This window comes from Eulemur rufifrons, chromosome 5, assembly GCF_041146395.1.
Source record: "Eulemur rufifrons isolate Redbay chromosome 5, OSU_ERuf_1, whole genome shotgun sequence".
Taxonomy (NCBI): domain Eukaryota; kingdom Metazoa; phylum Chordata; class Mammalia; order Primates; family Lemuridae; genus Eulemur; species Eulemur rufifrons.
The window spans coordinates 6,119,193-6,140,712 of NC_090987.1; the positions used below are offsets into that span (position 1 = coordinate 6,119,193).

Genomic DNA, 21,520 nt, shown 5'->3' on the forward strand with positions numbered 1-21,520 from the left:
ATTAAATTGCAGACTTTGGGGAGAGGAGTGTGTACTGTGCAAGGGAAATGGAAGTCATCCCTAATTTAGAGAAAGAGTTTGTAGTGAGATAAAAGAGCCAAGGAGAATGGCAAACACCAAGTTTAAATATTTCAGAAGTAACCATTTCAATTAGTTTCTGTGTTTATAAAAGGGCACACAGCAATGGGACATACAAATTCATAGGAGGCGTATTTGTCTAAGCTCTTTGTGACCCAGCTTTAAACAGCGTATTTGAGAACTAACTGTAATCTGGAAAATAATTGTTTGTTTTTTCTCTTTCATCTCTGCTTCTACTGTTTATAATTTTAATGTGGCTGTTAGATGAATTCTAACAAATGGAGAGCCACAGCACAGTGAAAAGCATCTAGGGATCTTTGGTGTGTTACCTTCACATTGCATTCGTCTATTAGATTAAAAATACATCATCCAGAATCTTTGGTTATTTACTAAAATGCTTATTTATTTCTGTATATTTCCACTTATTCTGCTACTAATAAATCAAAGCAAGTAGCAATGATTCTAAACACCATCAGATCCAATGTTCCTTTTCACAAGTACTTTACAAATTGTCAACTATTTTGCAATCATATTCATAGATAATGAAAGCTATCTACATGCATAATTTCACAAGAGTCAATACATGCTCTAAGTGCATATGAGGATGATATAACATGAAAGTAATTTGTAATAAGGTAGTTTGTGTTTAAATATATAAACGCTCAGCACTATTATGTGAGAAGACAAGGTGAAGTGGTGAAATGTTCACCTCCGTTTAGAATCACCGTGAACTATGACTACAAGACTCGATTACCCTGAATGGTATTGTCATCAGTGATACTGTTTCCAAAATGAACAACTCCTGGTAAAGTTCCAGTACTTCAAACTGAAATCTTCTCTCAATTTAAACTGAACAAGAGTAGAATTTTTAGAAAATCAGAGTATGCTAATATAGTTCAAAACTATGTTTCATGGATGTTTTTCTTGTACCAACTTACTTTCAGATGAGTCAGAACCTCTTGTATTATTAATTGTAATGCCTTTGAGAGTTGTTAGGATTGGCCCAGAACTCAGAACATTGTCTTAAACATAGTAGGTTTTCGATTGATGGTTATTTGTATGTTAGTTACTTCAGAGCATGGACATTACTATTTTATTGAGAGTAACAGAGCGACAGCTGAATGCAATTGAAGTGGTTTTGGTTGTCATTCTCAATTAGAAGAAGGGCCAAAAGTCTAGTCTATCTTGCCCTTCCTTCTTTTTCCAATTTCTTTTAGTAGAAATGCTTTTCTAAAAGAGCAACATATAGGACCTGGCACAGACGCTGAACTCTCTAGTGAGAAAATTGGAAACGAGCAGAACAAGCTCAAGAAATTGCGAACCACAGGTTCAAGTCAAAATTTGAAAAGAAATATTCTGCCCTTGGTTTGTGAACACAGTGGATTTACTGATGTATGGTGTGCATCGTGAGTTTCTCTTCTGCTAGTGCTAATGAACTTGAACTAAGTCCTTTTCTTCCTTGCATAGCTGATGGTACTAATATGAGGTGGCTGACTGGAACTAATCAAAGAAGGTCTCATCAAACTCATCAGACATGCTAAGAGTCACAGAGCTGTTTTGTATATGTCACATGGAATACTGGATAGAAAGGCAGAATTTCAGAGCCAGAGGTTTTTCACATCCTGACATGATATGTACAAACCAAATTCTTAGTATTATAAATACTGGACATTTTAGATCATTGCTCTGAAATAATGGTAAGAAAATATGATCACAATGAGGCAGCTTCCCAAAGTTTGGAAATGTCTCTAATAGAGGTGATGCATTTCCACCACCTCTGTTTATTGAAACCTCCTTAAGAACAATAGAAATGATAGAGGAGGCTTGGAATGCCATTTTTTTACTCCCACACTTTATTAAGAAACATCTTCTTTCCTGTCCTCCTTTTCCAATGCGGAGGTCTATAATTCTCCAGTTCTCTTAGCCCATGTGAGATTTCTCCTGTTTCTCTTGGGCTGGTCTCTTGCTTGGTAACACGCAGGCTGAGCATTTGACTGGGACACCTGAGCCCTGGGGGAGGGGTTCTCTGTCCCTAGCAGCCCCTGCCTGCTCCTGAGGTCTGTACTTGCAAAGAAAGGGACTTCCACCGCCTCCTTCTCAACTGCTCTTGGCACCTCCCCAATGCGTGTAATTTAAATAGCGGTAGAAAAAGGTTGTCACTAAGAGTAGGATATAGGCTCTAAGGTGATCTACTTGCTTTGAATATGCACACTTAAGTGCATAAACATAGATTAATGAAACCCTGGAGTTGTTTCAGGCAGTTTTTCACTTAGATAAAAGTAGATGTTTAGAAGATAGAAAGTTTATTCTGTTTTCTAATTATAGTCAAACCAGTCCTTTTCCCACTTTGAGAAATGAGAAACTTAAATGGCAAAATAATTTGATCTCTGATCTGTGATAATAACAAATCCTTTAGGCTCATTTATCTCCTCAATCAAGGACTTTTTTTTTTTTTAAAGCTCTGCCAATCTATTTTCTAAGATGTTCCCATGTTCATTTTTCTTTCTGTGATAACTTTGATAGTCTCGAGATGCCTGTCCCTCTTCTCCAAGGATTTTTGAAAAGGTCGGGGGGTGGAGACAGGGAAGATGCTGCCAGTGGATGCGGGGCGGCGAGCATGGTGGCGCATCTCCAGGGACGGCTTCCGTCACTGTCTGGTTGCTGCTGCTAGAGGAATCTGCCCATCAGAAGTGATCTCTTCTTCTGTCTCTGCTCTTACTGAACAGTGTTCTTTATGCCTTGGAGCACCTTTGTGTAGTAACAAGGAACCAGTGGATCAAACTATTTGTTGTGATCCACAAGCTGCTTGTTGTGCTGTTATCTCCCACCTACAGCTGAGAAGAGATGGAAATAGATGGTGTCTGTTACAGCTGATGAGGTTCAAAGACTGGCTCTTCTCTCTACTTCTCTGGCCTGAGTTTCATCACCTATAACATGATGTGATAATACATACCCCACTGGATTGTTGTAAATACTAGCATGAAATAGTACTGTATATACACAGTATTTAGTATAGTGACAAGTAGATAATAAATGTTCAAGAAACTCTTGGTATTGTTATTATTATTAGGTCAGACCTACCGATTAGATTATTATCATCTTTCTTAATGAGGAACGTGAAATGTAGCCAAAACCCTCAGCAAATCAGAAGTCACGTTTGTTCTAGCCCTCACTGGGGAGGAATTTTATGTCTAAAAATTTAAAGAATTTTGTAGTCTACACATCTCAGTCTCAAAATTTATGGAGTTTTATATATTCTTTCTTAGAACTAAGGAAGAAAGAGACATGTGGATATAAACAAACAAACACAAACAAAAAGCATAAAATGGGCACCATTTTAAAAGTAGTCTCTCCCTTCACGACTGCACTGCTGATTTGGGCGTCTCCTGGATTTGCACAACTGTCTCCCGTAGTAAGCTTTGACCGTTTTATGTTGAAGTGCATACTTTGAGTAGATATAAAAAATGAAGGATTTCCTGTACTCAACTGAACAAAAAGTTAAGTTCACAGCCAAGCAATATAATTAGAATGTCTTTTTGTAGGCAAGGAGTCTTTGTTCAGTATATTCATGAGTAATAACAATATATTTGTAGAGCATATACCATTGTATTTTGAGAAAAGAATTTAAAACAGATTAAAAAAATTATGTCCAAGTAGTTACCTCTTTTTTTTCAGTCAAGTGATTAGAAGATATACAAAAAGGTAATATTTGGGGCGGATAGGTGTGGTGAAAAGAGCAGGTGCTTTGGATAAGAGTTGAGAACCCTGGCGCTGGATGATTTCCCAAACCTCTGTGGACATCAGTGTTCCCATCTGTACGAGGAGCGGGGTGGCTTGAAGGAGTAAGTGAGGTTGTGAGTGATCGGCCCAGCCAGTTGGGCCTGTTCTGTGGGCATTGACTTTAAAGTTGTTCTTTGTACAGAGTTTGGAACAACATCGATTTAGGGGGCATTTTCAATTTGTTTTGGTCCCAACTTCCAAAAAGAAGGCAGTCCCCAGAACTGAATTTAATAGCTCGACGTTCTAGTTGGGTAAATGTCAGCATTTGGAGAAAGGATACTGGAGCACGATAACTTTCTGCTAATCCACTCTGTCCTTTCTTCTTCGCTCGAGGGAAAGACTGCGAACTCTGCAGCAATCCCCAGCGTCCCAAACCCATCTCACTGAAGCTTTGTCTGAATTTTATGACATTTAACACTCACATAAAAAAATAGGATTAACCTATGCTTGTCGATGTGGACCAGTTTCAAGAGAGACAAAGAAGCTTGTAATTTTTACCTAACAGAATGTTGGACAGTTTCAATGAACATTGTTTCATGTTCACCAGTACGGTGAGCTAGCTCACTTCACCAACACCTGGTTTGATATTTATGGCCTTAGTTCCACTGGTGATAACTCCCTGTTGCCCCTCTTTCCTAACTGACTACAGTGTGGTCCCCACACCGTGGTAAGTCCTCAGTGTTCCTTGTAGCACTCAAGATGGTACAGCAAAAACATTCCTTCTGCTTTGCCATCTGTCTTGTTTCCCTTTTCTCTTATAGGCTCCCAAATCCTGCCCCTCCTCCCCACTATTTCTAAGAAACTTCAAATTTTGGAATATTTTTAGATTTAGAGAAAAGTGGAAAAGACAGCACAAAGAGTCCCCATGTCCCCCTTACCCCGTTTCCCCATTGTTAACATCTCACAGTTATTGCAGTATATTTGTTAAAACGAAGGAACTGAAATTATGTAATTGTATCCTATATTATTAATAACTAAGCTCTAGACTTTATGTGGACCTCACCAGTTTTTGCATTATTGTCCTCTTCCTGTTCCAGGTCCACCACCTGGCATTGAGTTCTCTCCCCGTCTCCTCTGGTCTGTGGCAGTTTCTGTCTCTCTTTGTTTGTGTGATCCCGAGAGCCCTGAGGGACAGTAGCCCGGCACCCTGGAGCGTGTCCCCAACTGCGGTTTGTCTGATGTTTTTCTCACGGTTAGACTGGGAATATGGGACTTCGGAAAGAACCGTGGGGGTAAAGCCTCTCTCATCACAGCACGTCAGGGGGTATCTCATGTCCGCACAACATCGCTGGGAATGTTGACGTCCGTCCCTTGCTTAAGGCGTGTTTGCCACGTTTCTCCACTGTGAAGTTACTATGTTTCCTTTCTGTACTCTCGTCTTTGGACTAGAATCACCAAGGTTGGCTCACTCTTACAGGGGCTGCTTCCCCTTCGGAAAATTACTAACACAAAGCCCAAGAATATCAAAGCAACACTGAGAGAGAATTTAAAGTATGTAAAATAAATAAATGGGAAAAGCTCAGGACCCCATTCTCCCATTTCATCTTCCCGTTTCCTGTTCAGCTCCTGTGCATAGCACATCTATTTTTTGACTGTTAACGAAATGTAGGTATCATTGATAATTTTTTCCTGCACATTGTATCATAAACATTTCCAATGTTGACATACCGACATCTTTATTTTTCATAATTCACTTAACCCTATTAAGTTTGTACACATTTAGCTTATTTCTGATCTTCACTATTTTGACTAATACTCGGTAGCCATCCTCACATATATAATGCCTTTTAAAAATCATTGTTTCCTAGGATTGATTTGTAGACATTTCTGCTGACATATAAAGAGCACAAATTGAATGCTGAATAAGTATTTATTATTATTAACTGTCATCCTATTTCAAATCTCATTTTAGATATGAAATAGATGACACGGACACTCCTATTTCCCTCTCACTGCCAGTCCCTTTCCTGGACTGTTGGCTTTTCTGGACAGATCCGATGATTACAGCTGTCCCTGCGAACAGTCACACTCACACTGCTTTTTCAATATTGTTATATTTTTCATTTTAACTTCACTATAGTATGAACTGAATAATTTCAGCCTTTCCTGCCTCAGAGGATTGTGAGAAATATGGTCGATCTTTCTGTGGTTTGAAAAGCACCTGGAGCTCTTGGGAGAGAAGGTATTAAAACCATAAATACTGTGGTGCCGGCTGAAGCCCGGGGGGGCTGGGGGGCCGGGGCAGGCTCCTGCCATGTTTCCGCTTGGCGCACATGGGAGCAAAGACCCAAGCTCGTGCAGGACCCCGACTGGAAAACACAGCTTTGGGTTCCTGGCACCATTCACTACATTTACAACATGTTGTCATCTTCAGAAATGGTTTCTCATCCATTTATTCCACAAAATTTATTAGGCAACTTAACGTGCCTGGCATTTGCTAAGAGTAGAGGTAGTGGAGCTATGCTGTCTCTAAGGAGTTGACAGTTTCTTAGGACAGGGAGAAATGACAATTAAAAGACAACACAGTAGAAGGGATAGATGTGGATCAGAGGACGAGGTAGTTTCTTCCTCATCTTCAGATGAGGAAGAAGGTATTTCCTTGAAGTACATGGTACCACAGTTAAGTTTTGCAGGGTACATAGCGATTTCCCTGGAATGGAGCGGAAGGGTACGTGAAGAGCTTCCAGGAGCTGACACGGCTGATGCAGGTACATAAAGGTGACTAACACTGTTCTGGGGAAAACTAGAGTATGTGTCAGATTCTAGGTGGACATGAAACTGGAGACAAAGGTAGGGTAAACTCATAAAGGAGTTTGCTGACAAATGTGTGCTTTGTCCTGTAGTAGTGACAGTAAACATCTGAATCCTTTAAAGTACAGCTGTAGCTTGATCCTGTTTGTATTTTATCTCCACAGTTTGGGATGCGATGTGGATTAGAGCAAAAAGGGGCTAGAATTAGAGTTCATTTAGATGACTATTTTAACAGTCCAGTTGGAAAAACCTAGGGTAACCTCTAGTAACTGAATCTCATATTTTCATTCTGTTGGGTTCACAAACCACGTTTGCTGTCTCTGGTTTCGCAGCCCTTCTTTCTGTTGTACAGATTTCTTTGATATTGTGTTTAACTCCTACAGATGTAATCAATGAATTTTCAAGTATTTATCAATTATCAAATATATATGAAGCATTACGCAAGGTTTTTCCTGAGACTAAAATAAGTACAATTCACTGTACAATTACTGTGAAAACTTTTGGAACACGGTGGCGTAACAAGCAGCAAGTATTTTAGAAATGATTTTTACCTCTCAGGAGCTCAGCATAATTGAGAAAAGCAAGACGTATGTATCCACAACCATAGAAAACACAACAGTTTATATTTTGCAACTGTAGTAATCTGTTGTACACAATCATACACAAGTGTGAAAAGAGAGGGCTGTACGATTCAGTGGCCCAGAGATTGCTGTGGGCAGGTCCCGTGAGAGAGGGACGCCCAAGTGGGCCTTGAGAGAGAGAGACAGGGTCAAACAGAAAGCTATTTATTTTTTTAATTGTTAATTTATAACTATAAATTGATAATTTATAATCATATAAATTTATGGGGTACCAAGGAATGTTATAACTTATGAATTCAATGTGGAATAATCAAATCAAGCTAGTTAATATATCCATCACCTCAAATATTTAACATTTTTTGTGGTAAGAACATTTGAAATTTACTCTCTTTGTAATTTTGAAATGGGTAACACCCTATTATTAACTATATTCACCATCCTGTGAAATACAAGCCAAAAAAGAAAAACAAATCGTTTTTCCTGCTTGAGCAGTGTGTTTAAAAACTTGGTTTTGTGATTCACTTAATTTTACTAAATCTTTTGTTTCAATGGAAGTTGCAGCGTGTAAGTCCACATCTATGTGTGCATGTGTGTAGTATGTGGTGAGGGTGTGCACGTGCCATTTCTTCTTTTCCCATTTTTAACATTATGTCAATTGCCTCTTTGTCATTTTTCATACATCATGCATCAGAAATGCTACTTATTTGTTCTCCACAAACCCAACTGGAAATATCAAAGAAATGTGCTGAAGTAGATACTGAAATAAATAGTGACTTGGACAGAAATCTCGAGAAGAGGAAGGAAAGTGAACTGGAGCAGGCGCTCTAAATGCAACACACATGGGCAATCGGACGTCTTGTGTTGGGGTCCTGAGCCGATTTTCTTCTGGCAAATACCCTTGTGTTTGATTAGAGAACCTTTGACAGACCTTGGTGAGCCCAGAGTCAGGCAACAGCTGCCTAACCAGACTCTCTGTCCCAGGGTCCCTGTAGATGCCACTGGGGCCTCTTTGGAGAATCTCTAAAGCCTCTATGTTCCATAATTCTTATCGAATGCATAATGAATGTTGAAAGAATGAAGGAAGGAAAACAGAGGAAGTAAAATTTCATTGTCTCCTGTTTGTAATTCATTTTCCTGTATAGGTCTCCCCTGGACCCTGCCCTTGCAGGCCCTCACTCTACGTCTCTGCCTTCTGCCCCTGCCCGGCGGCGCACCCTCCGTGCTGTGCCCAGCCCTCCGTGCTCTGCCCAGCCCTGCCTCTGCTTCTCCTCGCTCTCCTTTGCCACGGCAGGTCTACTCCGGGCACTCTCCTGTGGGAAACTGTTGCCTTTCCTTCCACCTGGAAAACAATCTAATGGACGATTTCACACTAATCTGTTGGTGCCTGCCAGGAATTGAAAATTTTATATGCATTTTAACAAGGACAAGTACGGAAATTGATTTCTAATTATAGGATTTAAGGCATCAGAAAACAAGATATCTAGGAGCAGGGGCTTCCTTGGAGCCTATTTTGCCTCTGTGAAGTCCAGCCCTCTTGCAGGGTAGAAAAGAAAACTCTAGGTGTTGCTGCAGTCCCTTTGTGGGGCTGGTTTGGGTGGGGCTCCCTGCCCCTCCCCCCAACCCAGGTGGCGATGTCTCTGCCCTTCACAGGCTGGGAGACTTATCTGTAGGGGACTAAGTATGTTGGCATGTGTGGTGCATTTAATGCTGGCACATAGTGAGGACTTATTCAAGGCTTGTTATTTTGTTTTTAAAATGTACTAAAAATATTTTTTAAGTATATGAGACAAAATGTTTAATGTAGTCTCCAGGGACAGTTCGCCAACATCATCTGTTCTCTAGGAGAGAATGATTAGAGACAGTGCTAATCTCTTGATGTCTTTTTCTGTTAAAAATCTACTGTGCAGAAAGGCTACATTACATTTCCTAATCTGAAAGGCCAACTGGGAACATTTTGTAGAAAACAAACCACTGCTCTTGCACTGTATTGCCATCTTTTGATTTTACAAGACCTCAGAAATGTACTACCTGTGTTTAAAATTTTTATAACCCATTAGTTATTTTTCTGGTTGAAAGAAACTGCAGAAATGCTGAAAAGTTAGACTCTTCCATGTGTTTTAGCAAATTTTGTGATACTAACTGAATAAAAAGTATCTTTCTCATTGCACCATGGTGCAGAGATTGAAAATTGTTTTAAATAATTAGAACCTGAACAAAAGTAACAATGTGAGACTCCACGATTACCCTTTCCACAGCCGTCTGGAGCTTGGGGAGGCGAAACTGCTCTGGGGGCCACCTGGGTGTCTGGGGCTGGGCTGAGGGTGGGCTGGGGGCCGCCTGAGTGTCTGGGGCTGGGCTGGGGGTGGGCTGGGGGCCGCCTGGGTGTCTGGGGCTGGGCTGAGGGTGGGCTGGGGGCCGCCTGGGTGTCTGGGGCTGGGCTGGGGGTGGGCTGGGGGCCGCCTGGGTGTCTGGGGCTGGGCTGGGGGTGGGCTGGGGGCCGCCTGGGTGTCTGGGGCTGGGCTGAGGGTGGGCTGGGGGCCGCCTGAGTGTCTGGGGCTGGGCTGGGGGTGGGCTGGGGGCCGCCTGGGTGTCTGGGGCTGGGCTGGGGGTGGGCTGGGGGCCGCCTGGGTGTCTGGGGCTAGGCTGGGGGTGGGCTGGGGGCCGCCTGGGTGTCTGGGCCTGGGCTGGGGGTGGGCTGGGGGCCGCCTGGGTGTCTGGGGCTAGGCTGGGGGTGGGCTGGGGGCCGCCTGGGTGTCTGGGCCTGGGCTGGGGGTGGGCTGGGGGCCGCCTGGGTGTCTGGGGCTGGGCTGGGGCTGGGCTGGGGGCCGCAGCAGGTACTTTGACCCAGGTGATTTCCATCACAGATCTGCCCAGGCCTGCACGGTAAGCTCTTCCATGCTCAGACAGGGGAATCACATTTTGGACGTACTGCACATCTCTTAATATGTATTTTCTGGGCTAAATCTCTGATTTTCCATCCAGGACACACCTGCCTGATTTTAGCCACTATTTTTTTTTTTTTTCCTTTTTTTCTTTTCGTTTAAACAAATAGCCTTGTCCGGGCTGCCTTCACCATGGCTTTGTCAGGTTGTGTTTTTATCTTTTTACTGTAGCTCTTGTTCTTCCCACCTTATCTGCCTTTCAGTCAAGCAGCCTTTTAGCTTATTTTCTCTTATCTTGTTTGGTTCCTTTACCGTTTGTCTGCACTTCAGATGAAAGACAGCACATGGCAGCGTGTGGGGAGGGGCCTTGCGAAGACTGCGGGTTTCCCTGGCAGGGCGGCCTGGCTGCTTCTGGAAGGTTCTGATGAAGCCTAGACTGTACTCGAAATAGGGTCCTCATGGTCCCTATGCCTGTCTTAGGATCCTAGAGCAGCTAGAACAAGGTTCCCCAAATCTGGGTGGCTTAAACAACAAAAATTTATTGTCTTGCAGTTCTGGAGGCTGGAAGTCCGAGGTGAAGGTGTGGGCTGGGTTGGTTCCTTCTGAGGTCTGCGAGGAAAGGTCTGTTCTGGGCCTCTCTCCTGGCTTCTGGCTGTTTCTGGCGATCTTCGGCATTGCTTGTCTCGTGGAAGCAGCACCTCTGCCTTCACCCTCACATGAGTTCTCCCCCGTGTGCCTGTCTGTGTCCGAATTTCCCCTTTTGGTGAGGACGCCGGTCATACTGGATGAGGGCCCGCCTCCGTCCAGGACGCCCTCGTCTCGGCTGACCACACCTGCAACAACTCTATTGCCAAATCACATCACGTTCGGAGCTACTGCAGGGTAGGGCTTCACCACAGGAATTTGGGGGGACACAATTCAGCCCTTTACACCCCCAGACTTGGTCATCAGGGAACATTGCAACGTTTTAGAGAAGTGCCATCTGATACTTTGACTGCTGTCTACGTTTGCAGTGAACACACCACAGCGGGTTTCTCGGTGGGCAGGAGTCTGCCCGGTGCAGCTTCCCACGAAGGCTGACGAGTTCTAGGCTAAACGCCCCTGTTGGCTCCGGTTTCTGTTCTGCTTGAAGCCACTTGACCCCTCAGTTCAGGGTCTAGCATGACTGTCCTTCTCACTTTTTGTCCGTCACAGGCAGAACTACGAGGTGGCAAAGCTCCTCTGGGGAAACTGCGCCTTTTGGGTCTGTGCTCCTCCCTCGCCCTCGGTGCTCCTCCCTCGCCCTCGGTGCTCCTCCCTCGCCCTCGGTGCTCCTCCCTCGCCCTCGGTAGTCCTCCCACACCGCATGCCCGGGGCGCGTCACGGTGCTATTTCTCCACCGTCTGCACTTTGTTGCCTCCTTGCAACTGGGAATTAGTGTGTCTGTTTCTTTTGCTTGCCTGTTTTTGAGAGCTGTATGTCAGGCTACTTTAGAATACCTCCTTAGTCCTCATGTAGTCAACACCTTATTTTCATGTGGGTCACTATTAAGAGTTTTTAGAAAAGTTCTCAGCTAAGCATATTCGTAGTCTAGGCACAGTTGGGACTATGTGAAGCTACTGCTGCCGTCACGTCTAATTAGCTGGTGTAACCACAGTGCTCCTGCAGGTGGCTCAGGGCAATCCTGGGCTGTTTAACTTTTCGTCTGTTTTAAACATCGTGAGAATGAGTTTTTGTTTAGTGCCTCAGCAGCCCTGGGGAGAGGTCTGGTTGAGCAGGAGATAAAGGATGGTTGATTAGTGAGAGTGGGCAGCCACCCAGGGATGGAGAGTAGAGAGGGAAGAGCGGTGGAATCCCGGGGCACAACCACATTTTAGAAGGACCAACAGAGGAAGAGAAGCCCCGAAGGAGACAGTGGGGGGAGGTTAGAAAAGAGAGAGGAGAAGCAGGAAGGTGCCATGTCACAGAAGTCAAGGGGCAGAGTGCTTCCCGGAGGGCTGGACATCTAGTGTCCAAGGTCAGGAACGTTGGTGACATTTTTAGTCTCGGGTGAACAGTGGAAATGGATGCTTGGTTGTCTTGAAGCACTCATGAGACATGGGGAGGCAGAGTCAGGATGGAGACGCAGCTTCCCCAATTCTGAATGAGCAGGGAGGAAGAAACAGGGATTGGATGGCACCCAGCATCCACCCAAAGTTGGTCTTCAGGGGTGGGAGAAAGGAATTGGTTTGATTTCTGCTTCTGCTGTTGCCAGCACAGCTCTTTGGGAAAGCTACTTAAGCATTTTTTTTTTTCATCAATGAAACAGGCACATTAATACCCATCACCTTATATTGCTATGGAGATTAGAGATTGGGTGTGTGAAGTGCCTTTCACAAAGCAGGTAATTCCAGTTAGGGTAGTTCTCTCACTTCTCAAATCTTGTACAAATATTTTTAAACCTTTTAATATGGACATTTCTAACGTATATACGAATACGAAGAGTTGTATAATGAATTGCCACGTGACCATCATGTAGCTTCACCGACTATCAAGTTCGGGTTGATGTTATTGTTTTATATTTTCTCACACTCGCTCTTCTCCTTGGTTATTTTGAAGCAAATTCCAGCTGTTCTATGATCTCATCTGTAAATATTTCAGCCTGAATCTCTAAAGATGAAGAGTCCATTTTTTAACATAAACATGATACCATCATTCTCTCACCACCAGAAAAACAGCAATAATTCCTTAAAATTATTAAATGTCTACTTCAGATTTCTCCAGTTGTTCTGTGAATATGCCCTTTTCCAAGTTCCACGTATTGTAACTGTTTAATGTGTCTCTTGCATCTCTTCTACCCTGTGGGTTCCTTCCTGGTTCTTTCTCTCCTTCTCAGTTGTTTTGTTGTTACTTTGAGTTTATTGCATTCCCACGGATTGTTTCCCCTGGTGTCACTTAGCACGTTTCTCTGCTCTCTGTAGTTCTGTAAATTGGTAGTTACATCTGGAGGCTTGATCAACATCAGGTTTGATTACTTTGGCAAGGCTGCCACTTCTAAGGCTGTATTGTGGAAACATCAGTGTGTTTTTGTGAATTTGCAGACGCTGATGATTGTTGCCTAGGCATTACAAATATCATTTTAAATCCATTTCTTAATATCAGGTTATTATAGACATAAATACCCCTCAAATCAATAAAAATACATTGCATATTGACTGCAAGGTGAAATTGTAAATAGTTTTTTGTTCAAAAAATATTGATTGACTACTCTATGCCAAACATGGTTCTAAGTGGTGTATCATACAAAGGTCTATCTATACGGAAGTTTGGGCTTATAAGCTAGTAGTAAAAAGGTGCAGGGTTTTGTGCAGTTGGAAACGGATTTTGCAGAGCGGTTGGCCGGTGAGGACAGCAAGGTGGACAGGTGAGCAGCTGGGGATGGGTCGGCATGCAAGGGCCTTGTGTGCAGTGATGTGGCCAGCAATGTTTAGGACCAAATGATGCTTGGAGAAGGTGATGAAACACTGAAATAATTTTCAAGAATGATCTATTATCTTGCCAGAAAAGTCAGACACAAGATACAGAATATTTCATCGTGATATCCTGCGGTACAAATCATGCAAAAACAACCCAGTCTATTCTATGTTTATTTTAAGAATTAATATATAGCTAAATATAAATATAGAATAAATTGGCTTTTATTACTTTTGTTTCTATTTTAGGATTAAATTCAAGTCAGCCTTTTTTTCTTCCCAATTAACTGTGACATCTCGGTCCCTGTTTACATGGATTCACTTTCCAATTCTAAGCTTGTCTGGATGCTGGGGTTTTCTTGTTTGCACGGGCTCTGCCTAGTTGCTGTTTTCGAGGTCACTTTGGGCACCCTTCCGTCAGCCTGTGCAGAGGACCTGGGCATCCGAACAGCCGCAGGCAACATCTGAGGCAAGGAAGGTTCTGCAGACCTCGTGTGAGGCTCAGTTTTCATCTGACACCAGCCAGCTACTCTGATCAGGAAGGGTTAGTTGGGGACTACTTTGTGCTTCTGAACCACCTGCCTCTGGGGATGGGGTCCTGCTGCTTCCAGTTCTCGTCTGAGGCTGTTGGAGGTGGGTCTGGTCCTTACATGGAGCCTCTGCCCCAAACTCCCTGCACTCTGCTCCTCCAAAGACAGCTCCACCCATGGCCCTGAGCCTGGCCACTCACCGCCGGAGACTCTCCCCATCACGCTACTCTGCACCTCAGTCAGCAGGTATGTGGGGCTGCTTCCCGAGAGCAGGTGTGGTTACACGGGCAGATAAAGAAAACCCCTGAGATTGGAGGAGGGAGGCATCCCGAGAGAAGAAGAAAACAGAAGAGTTGTGAGCGTGAGCCCTGAAGACACACATCCACCCTGTGCGAGGGCCAGCCTGTCTCTCACTTCCAGGGTCCAGAATGGCTCGAGTAAAAATTTGTTTTTTTTTTCTTTCTTTTTTTCCCATTGCTTTTATGTTATTTCATTTTTCCAGCACAGTGTTGGAAAGAGTATCTGAGTTACTTTTTCTTTATATTGTCCCTCATTTCCTTCTTTTCTTTGTCTTAATTTTTATTTTCATTTGCCTTTTGTTTCATTTAAGCTTTTATTTTCTTACTTTTTCCATTTCTTATGAATTTCCTCCCTTTCCTTCTTTTCCTTCTCTATTGTGTTGGTTTCTTACTTAGAGATGAAATGTTTTCTGTCTGCCTGTTATGTGGCTAAAGTGTTACTTTGGTAAGCAGCTGTTTGGTTGCAGACAAAAAACCTGAGTGCCATGGGTTTCTCTTGACAGCGTTTTGACACTTGGAACCACCTGCTGAAGCTCGTTTCCGGTGGCGAGGAAACTCTCATAGACATAGTGTCCCAGTTTAATATGTGATAGGTCGAACATCCTATTGTATTTTAGACATGAGTTCACTCTTTTTTTCAAATGTGGTACCTTCTTTTTTCACTTCTTTTCCTTCCTCCCTCTCTCCCTTCCTTTCTTCTGTCCTTCCTGCCTTTCTCACTTCTCTCCCTCCTTCCTTTCTCTCTCTCTTTTCCTCCCTCTATTGCTCTCTTTTGCTCCCTCCTCCCCTTCTCTCTTTCTTATATTTTTTCTTGTAGCAAAGACAGTGGCTCCTGGGCCAACCCTGAGCGAAACTGTCATGTAGATAAAATGACATATGTTTTGTCACTTTTTGCGTTCCTCCTCTAGTGCCAGTGAGCTTTGTGACATCATCACCGCCCCAGACTCCTTCTCTACATAAGCAGTAGGTCAGAATTCTTTGCTGGCAGCAGTAAAGACAGAAGATAAAAGGAGATGTTAACCACTAGTATATAGATCCGTGCATTACACTTTTGGGCAATCTTAATTTTGAGAAATAATTCCTGAAGATTCTCGATCAGGTTCCCAACTTTTCGATCTCAGGACCCCTTTATACTCACAAATTATTGAGGACCCCAAGGAGTATAGGTTATATCTGTCATATTAATATTTACTATATTAGAAATTAATACCAAGCAAAATTTAAAATGCAAAAATTTTCAAGCACACATTCCGTTAGCCATCAGAGCCTCTGGAAATATTTTCTGAGTACTTGTGAGAGAATGAGAGTGATGAAGTTAAATTATAATATTTCTTAATATTACTGTGAAAATAGATTTGACCATGCAGATCCCTGAAAGGGACACGGGAATCTCCTGGGTCCTCCACACGCACTGTAAGAATGGCTGCCTTAGATATTTGGTGATAGTTTACTGAGCGCTTTGTGCTGGGAACCCCAGAAATGTTGTCGGGAAGGTGGGAGAATATTGGAGGATTTTCCTGGCACCAGGAATTCATACCACATGTTGGTCGCTACTTTACCTGGGCATAAGACAGTCTTGTACATCTGAAAAATGAGTTTATGCACGTATTCAATGGAAATGATTTGGCATCTTTGTATGACCATTCAAATCTTATTCAGTGTGATTATAACCTGGCATTTGATGCTCAAAGCCAGTGTTTGAGTCACCTGCCCAGCATTATTGCACAAGAGTCTCCTCGTGACATTCAGCCTCTTGGTACGATCACTACCAAGAAAAAGCACCAGGGGTTTTGGTTATGTTTCTCATTACATGGTTAACCAAGTAACACTGAAGACATTAGGTGTGAACAATAGCATCCTCTTTTCTAGTTATCTCCCAGCTGTAAAAAAAAAAAATCCTTTCACTTACAAAAATGTGGTATAAAGTTATCATTTACAATCAATGAAACTAAGCTAACTGGCATCGCCGATCGTTTTGATAGACCTTTCTGGGTAGTTTCCACTTCTGTGTCCAAAAATCTGACAAACTATATCTAATCATTTACTTCTTCTTTTCAGATAGTTTTGAGATAGCCATGCCATCAAATAGCCACATGGTCTCAGAACCTGGAAAAAATGTCACACTCCTCTGTCAGCTTCAAACGAAGTGGCCAGTGCAACAGGTTACGTGGGAGAAGATCCAGCCCCATCAGATCGACCTCTTAACTTGCTGCAATTTGTTCCAAGGCAGAAACTACACCTCAAAATACCAAAGACAAATCTTGACCACCTGCACCCAGGGAAGCAGGAGGAGTTTCATCATCATTCCGAACGTCACCGCCTCTGACTCGGGACTTTACCGCTGCTGCTTCCAGGCCAGCACAGGAGAGAACGAAACCTTCGTTATGAGGTTGACCGTAACTGACGGTGAGTGCCTAACAGAAATCGCCAGCCACTGCCCACTGGCTTCTGTTGTTCTTCTCATTGGTGGTAAACATGTCCATTGAATGTGACTAGTGTTCAGCATTTTTTTTTGTTGTTGAATTTAGGTGAGTTGGCCATTATTAAGTTTTAGTATTTAGCATTCCTTTATCTTACAAATCTATTGGTCACAAATATAACAATAAACATCTTCCCTGTTTCCTTACCTGCCACATTCTTGAAATTTGAAAAAAAATTCAGTAGAAGTCTGAAAAACACACGGTATCAGCAGCCTACATGTTTCAGCTGTATAACTCCTATCTTCTCAATTGCATTAACATTGTTGCTGGCGCTGACGAGGTGTTGGAATGCCCAGGTGTCCTAGATCGGTATGTGCCGTGGCAGTGTCGAGTTGAGTGGGATTTGGTGGGTGTTTGATAATGTGGTTGCCAGTTTGCCTGATCCGAGCCTTGTTTATCTCCGCCGTTTCCAAGCTTGGGCACAGAAGCAGACTAACCCTACGTCTAGGGTTTCCACCTGGGCAGGCCCCGCCCAAGGCATGTCACTACTTTTGTATTAGTAGTTTGTCTCCTTTGCAATAATAAAGCCCTAAATTTCGTGAACGTGAGGCCTCACAAGACCTAGATCCACCCTTGTATGAGAGTGAGAAAAATATTTCTTACCTAAAAAAAGTGATTTTTTTTTTTTTTTTCACTTACAAAAGTGCAAGTATAGACAGGCCCTTATAGAGGTCTTTGTAGAGGCCTGTATTGCAGTCGAGTGGGAGGAAAGCAATTTCAGACTCTCCCTTCTGCCTCTGGGCAAGCTTCCTCCTTTCACTGGTGGTAGGGATTTTATTTCACTTTGTTCTTCCTTTTTCTCTTTCTTTCTTCCTCCTTTTCTTCCCTTTTTCCTTCCTTCCTTCCTCCCTCCCTCTCTCTCTCTCTTTCCTTCATATGCCATCAACCAGTTCATTTACCTTGACTTGTGTTTAGACTTTTAGAGCCAAGGCTTCTTAGGCCTGGGCTGCCCACCACAGACTCCGCTTACATGGCAGACTGATATTTCTTCCTGCATTGAGAATGAAGAAGAAAAGGTTTCGTCTAAACAGCAGCCTCTACTGCTGCCCCTGTGGCAGCAGCTGTGTGTAACAAGGGGGACGTTTGCCAGAGGATGGCAGTTTTTTTTTTTTTTTTTTTAATGAACAATCACCTTTACCACATCAAGCCTTCTTTGTTCCTCTGAATGACAGTAGGAACTGTGAGTGGGACACACAGGGGACCTAGAAGCTAATGCAAAAGAGCAGTCGATGGAATATTTGGGGGAGGAAGAATTAGCAGAGAGTCCTCATTTTAAATGTTGATTCCATTCCTTCAAACATAGACAGGAAATATTTTTTACCTAAAAAAAAACCTTGCAGGACAGAGTGTTTTTTTAACCTAGCCAGGAGAAAGAGTGAAAACAGACACTAACCTTTTCTTAGAGACCAAGACCAGAAAACGTTCTATTCAGAAAAATGTCATCAAGAATCATTTTCAAAGACATTTGAAATTAAGACCTTATCAATTATATGCTGAAAAAGTAATTATAAACATCTTCAATCACAGAGAAAATGAAGGTAATAGATTTTTACGAGGTGTAATTATTTAACTCTCACTAATTAATAAAAATGTCATGCATTCGTCCAAACATGACTAAGTTTCTTGCACAAAACTATGTCTTTGTACATAAATTATAAACCGTGTCAAACATCTGCCAATGAAATGAAGATGATTGAATTTAATGGTTAGTATTGTTAGTGTCCATGTGTTTTTGAACAGTTGCAAATGGCTTTTTGACATTCAGTTGACAAATTGAAAGAATATCAACTGGGCCTTACATCCATTAGTAAAAAGTTATAATTGACAGAAGATGACAGCCATTGACTGGATGTTTTGGTTTAATTCCTTTTTTCAATTACTATAAGTGAAAGATTGAATATAAAAAATTAGACATAGAACAAAATAGATCATTTGTGCTTTCTCTGGGGCCATTTGATTATTTCAAGTCTTGAGGCTGTTTGGTCAAAAATCAATGCAGATGTTAAAGCAGAGAGACAGGTATGAGATGTGGAGCAGATTTAATTTAGTTCAACTGTCAAGGGAAAGGCGATTGTGACACAGATTTTATAAACGGCTGTGCATGCTTTTGTTAGTTCCCATCAACTTCTTTTATAGGACATAGTACTGGATCTAAAAGAAAGATTTTTAGGGCTCTCATATTCATACACACATGTGGACATACACATAGGAGGTCTTCCCCCAACTTTTGAAGTAGTTCTAGATTGACTTTCCTGAATTTGAAACTTGTCTGGATGCCAGGGCAAGGAACAGGGGACAATGTGTGTCCATTGATAGTGACCAAAATAATTTTTGGCCCTCGGTATCCTCTAGATTTTCATCAGTCATGAAAGAAGTATTTTAGGTGCCACCCAAAGAATTTATGAAGAAGTCTTTTACTATTAACGAAATGATGTGCAGACTACTCTTGTTTAAAGTGAGCTTATTGATGATAAAAAGAACATAGACAAAATAAATGAAATCAGTTTGCACAGAAAGTTCTGGAGGAGATTAGTTTTGAACAAACTTGTGTTTGCCACTGATGAGTATGTTTACTCAGGTCCTTGTACAATCTTCTTCCAGCCACGAGGCCACTCAGCTGGACCATCAAGTTTTGTATGAGGCATCGGTGATGAGAGCTGAGGAGTCAGGATAAGGCAGGTTGTTGGAGTAACACAGGATTTGCAGGGCTGGGGAGGTGGCTGCAATCAAACAGCTGGGCTGGGGCAGAGTCTGAGTTACGGATTCGTATGGCATGAGATAGGTTAATTTAAGTGATAACTTGTGGGAATTCTGGATCTCGTATAACACTCAAGGAAAGCCACTGCTGATTCTTGAGCAAAGGTGGCAAGGCAGTATTGAAGAAACAGTAAGTTGCTTTATAATTTTCAGTACAAGTCTTTCACCTCCTTGGTTAAGTTTATTTCTAAGTATTTTATTCTTTTTTTGCTATTGTCAGTGGGACTGTTTTCTTAATTTCCTTTTTGGATAGTTTGTGTACAGAAAAACAATTGATTTTCATACATTGATTTTGTATTCTGCCACTTTACTGAATTCATTTATTGGTTCTAACCATTTTTTTTTTGGTGGAGTTTTTAGGGTTTTATACATATGTGATCACGTCATCTGCGAACAGAGACAATTTTACTTCTTCCTGGGCACAAAGGTGGCCTACACGGGAGAGAGACGTTGTCAGTGTGATCTGAATCTCCATTTGTGCTTTCCGGCGTCTTGAGACAGCCACTCACACTTTCCTACCTTCTTCTTTTCTTAACCAACCTAAGTTTCACTACTTCCACCTCCTTTCCTGTAGAGTTTCAGGTCTCAACGTCTTCATGTTTTTTCCACATTAGTTCGGACTGCTTTCTTAGCATTGAGCCAGTAAGTATCTTGAATTTCTCAAACTTTTATAACTTGAAAATTGCTACCCTCGAATGACTTAGTAACTGCAACCATTTGTAATGGCTCAAACTCTTATTGTCAGCAATTACTTGTGATTAGGGATTATGGCATCTCTGTTTAAAGCTGTCCAAGTCTTTCCAGGGTGTGCTCCGCAAGTGTTCTTGACTGATTATATGTTAGTATTTCCATTTATCCTAGTAGGGACTATGCTCGTTGTAGTTTCAAGTCTTCTAGTTAGATTATTTCTAGGTTTTCTTCGTCAATGATTAACATTTGAGGTTTAGTGATTGCTGATCAAAGAAACTGAACTTTCAGAAGATCAAATGCAATGTTTGGGGAGAAAATTTTCATGAACTTTTGTTTACATATGTTACTTTCAGAAAGGTCTATTTCCTTTTTTAACTTTCATTTTCTTATTTTGCATTTTTAAATACAAATGGTGCATAATTGCTGGTCACTAGAACAGGAGGATGGGGTTTGTAAATTAGGATTATAAAAGTGTTTACTGGGAAATCACAGTGCCATAGTCAAGAGAACCTTCCCAGGTATTGCTTCTGTGGAGGATAAAAGAATAGATTATGAAGTTTTGCCTACATATGGCTCGGTGACGATTACTGACTTTGAGACTTTGTGTTCCTGGGTTGGATTATAAGACTATTGAAGAAGAGAAATACATTTTATTTATTTCTGTGACCTTTAGTTTCTGCCGAAATTCAACCAGTTTGTTCCCAGTTGATCTGGATTCTAGAACTCTTTCAGGTTGTAGATAAGATGGTTTTTTATAGCGGATTTTGTTAATCCGGAGCCTCTGTCCCACTCCTGTGAATTTAGAACAGATATGAAGATCGCAGACATAGGGATTGTGAGCCGGCCTGGCCTGGGCTGACAGATATGTCCATTTACATGATGTAGTGGGAGGAACCTCAGCCTTTTATTATCTGTACCTACGTGGAAATTAAAAGGTCCATGACAGTTCCTTGAAACGACAGGACCAGACGACCAGAATCCCAGGGCACCGGTGCCACTGCTCACAAGTTAAAACAGCCTCCACTGAAACAGATCAACCACAATTTTCAGCCCAATTTAGTTTTGTTTTTAAAATTCTGGGGGATAACTGGGTATCCAGATGAAACATAGTTTCCAACAGCACAAGTGAGTTGATTACTCAATCATGGCTTATTATGTCGTTGCATCTTTACTTTATAGTTGCCTCTGCCCAAATCAGTTCTTTTATGAGAACATTGCATTTAAAAAATGCAACTGGTCAGTTAATTTGTTTTGTAAGCCC

General features: G+C 42.1%; 1 protein-coding gene across 1 annotated transcript in view; it reads left to right on the top strand.

The window, feature by feature from the left end:
- CD226 (CD226 molecule) overlaps positions 1-21,520 on the top strand; it is a 61,632-nt gene that overhangs the window by 22,050 nt on the left and 18,062 nt on the right. Inside the window, exon 3 of the mRNA XM_069467877.1 lies at positions 16,391-16,738. Within this exon, the coding sequence (XP_069323978.1) occupies positions 16,391-16,738 (348 nt within the window). The remainder of the gene's footprint in view (positions 1-16,390; positions 16,739-21,520) is intronic.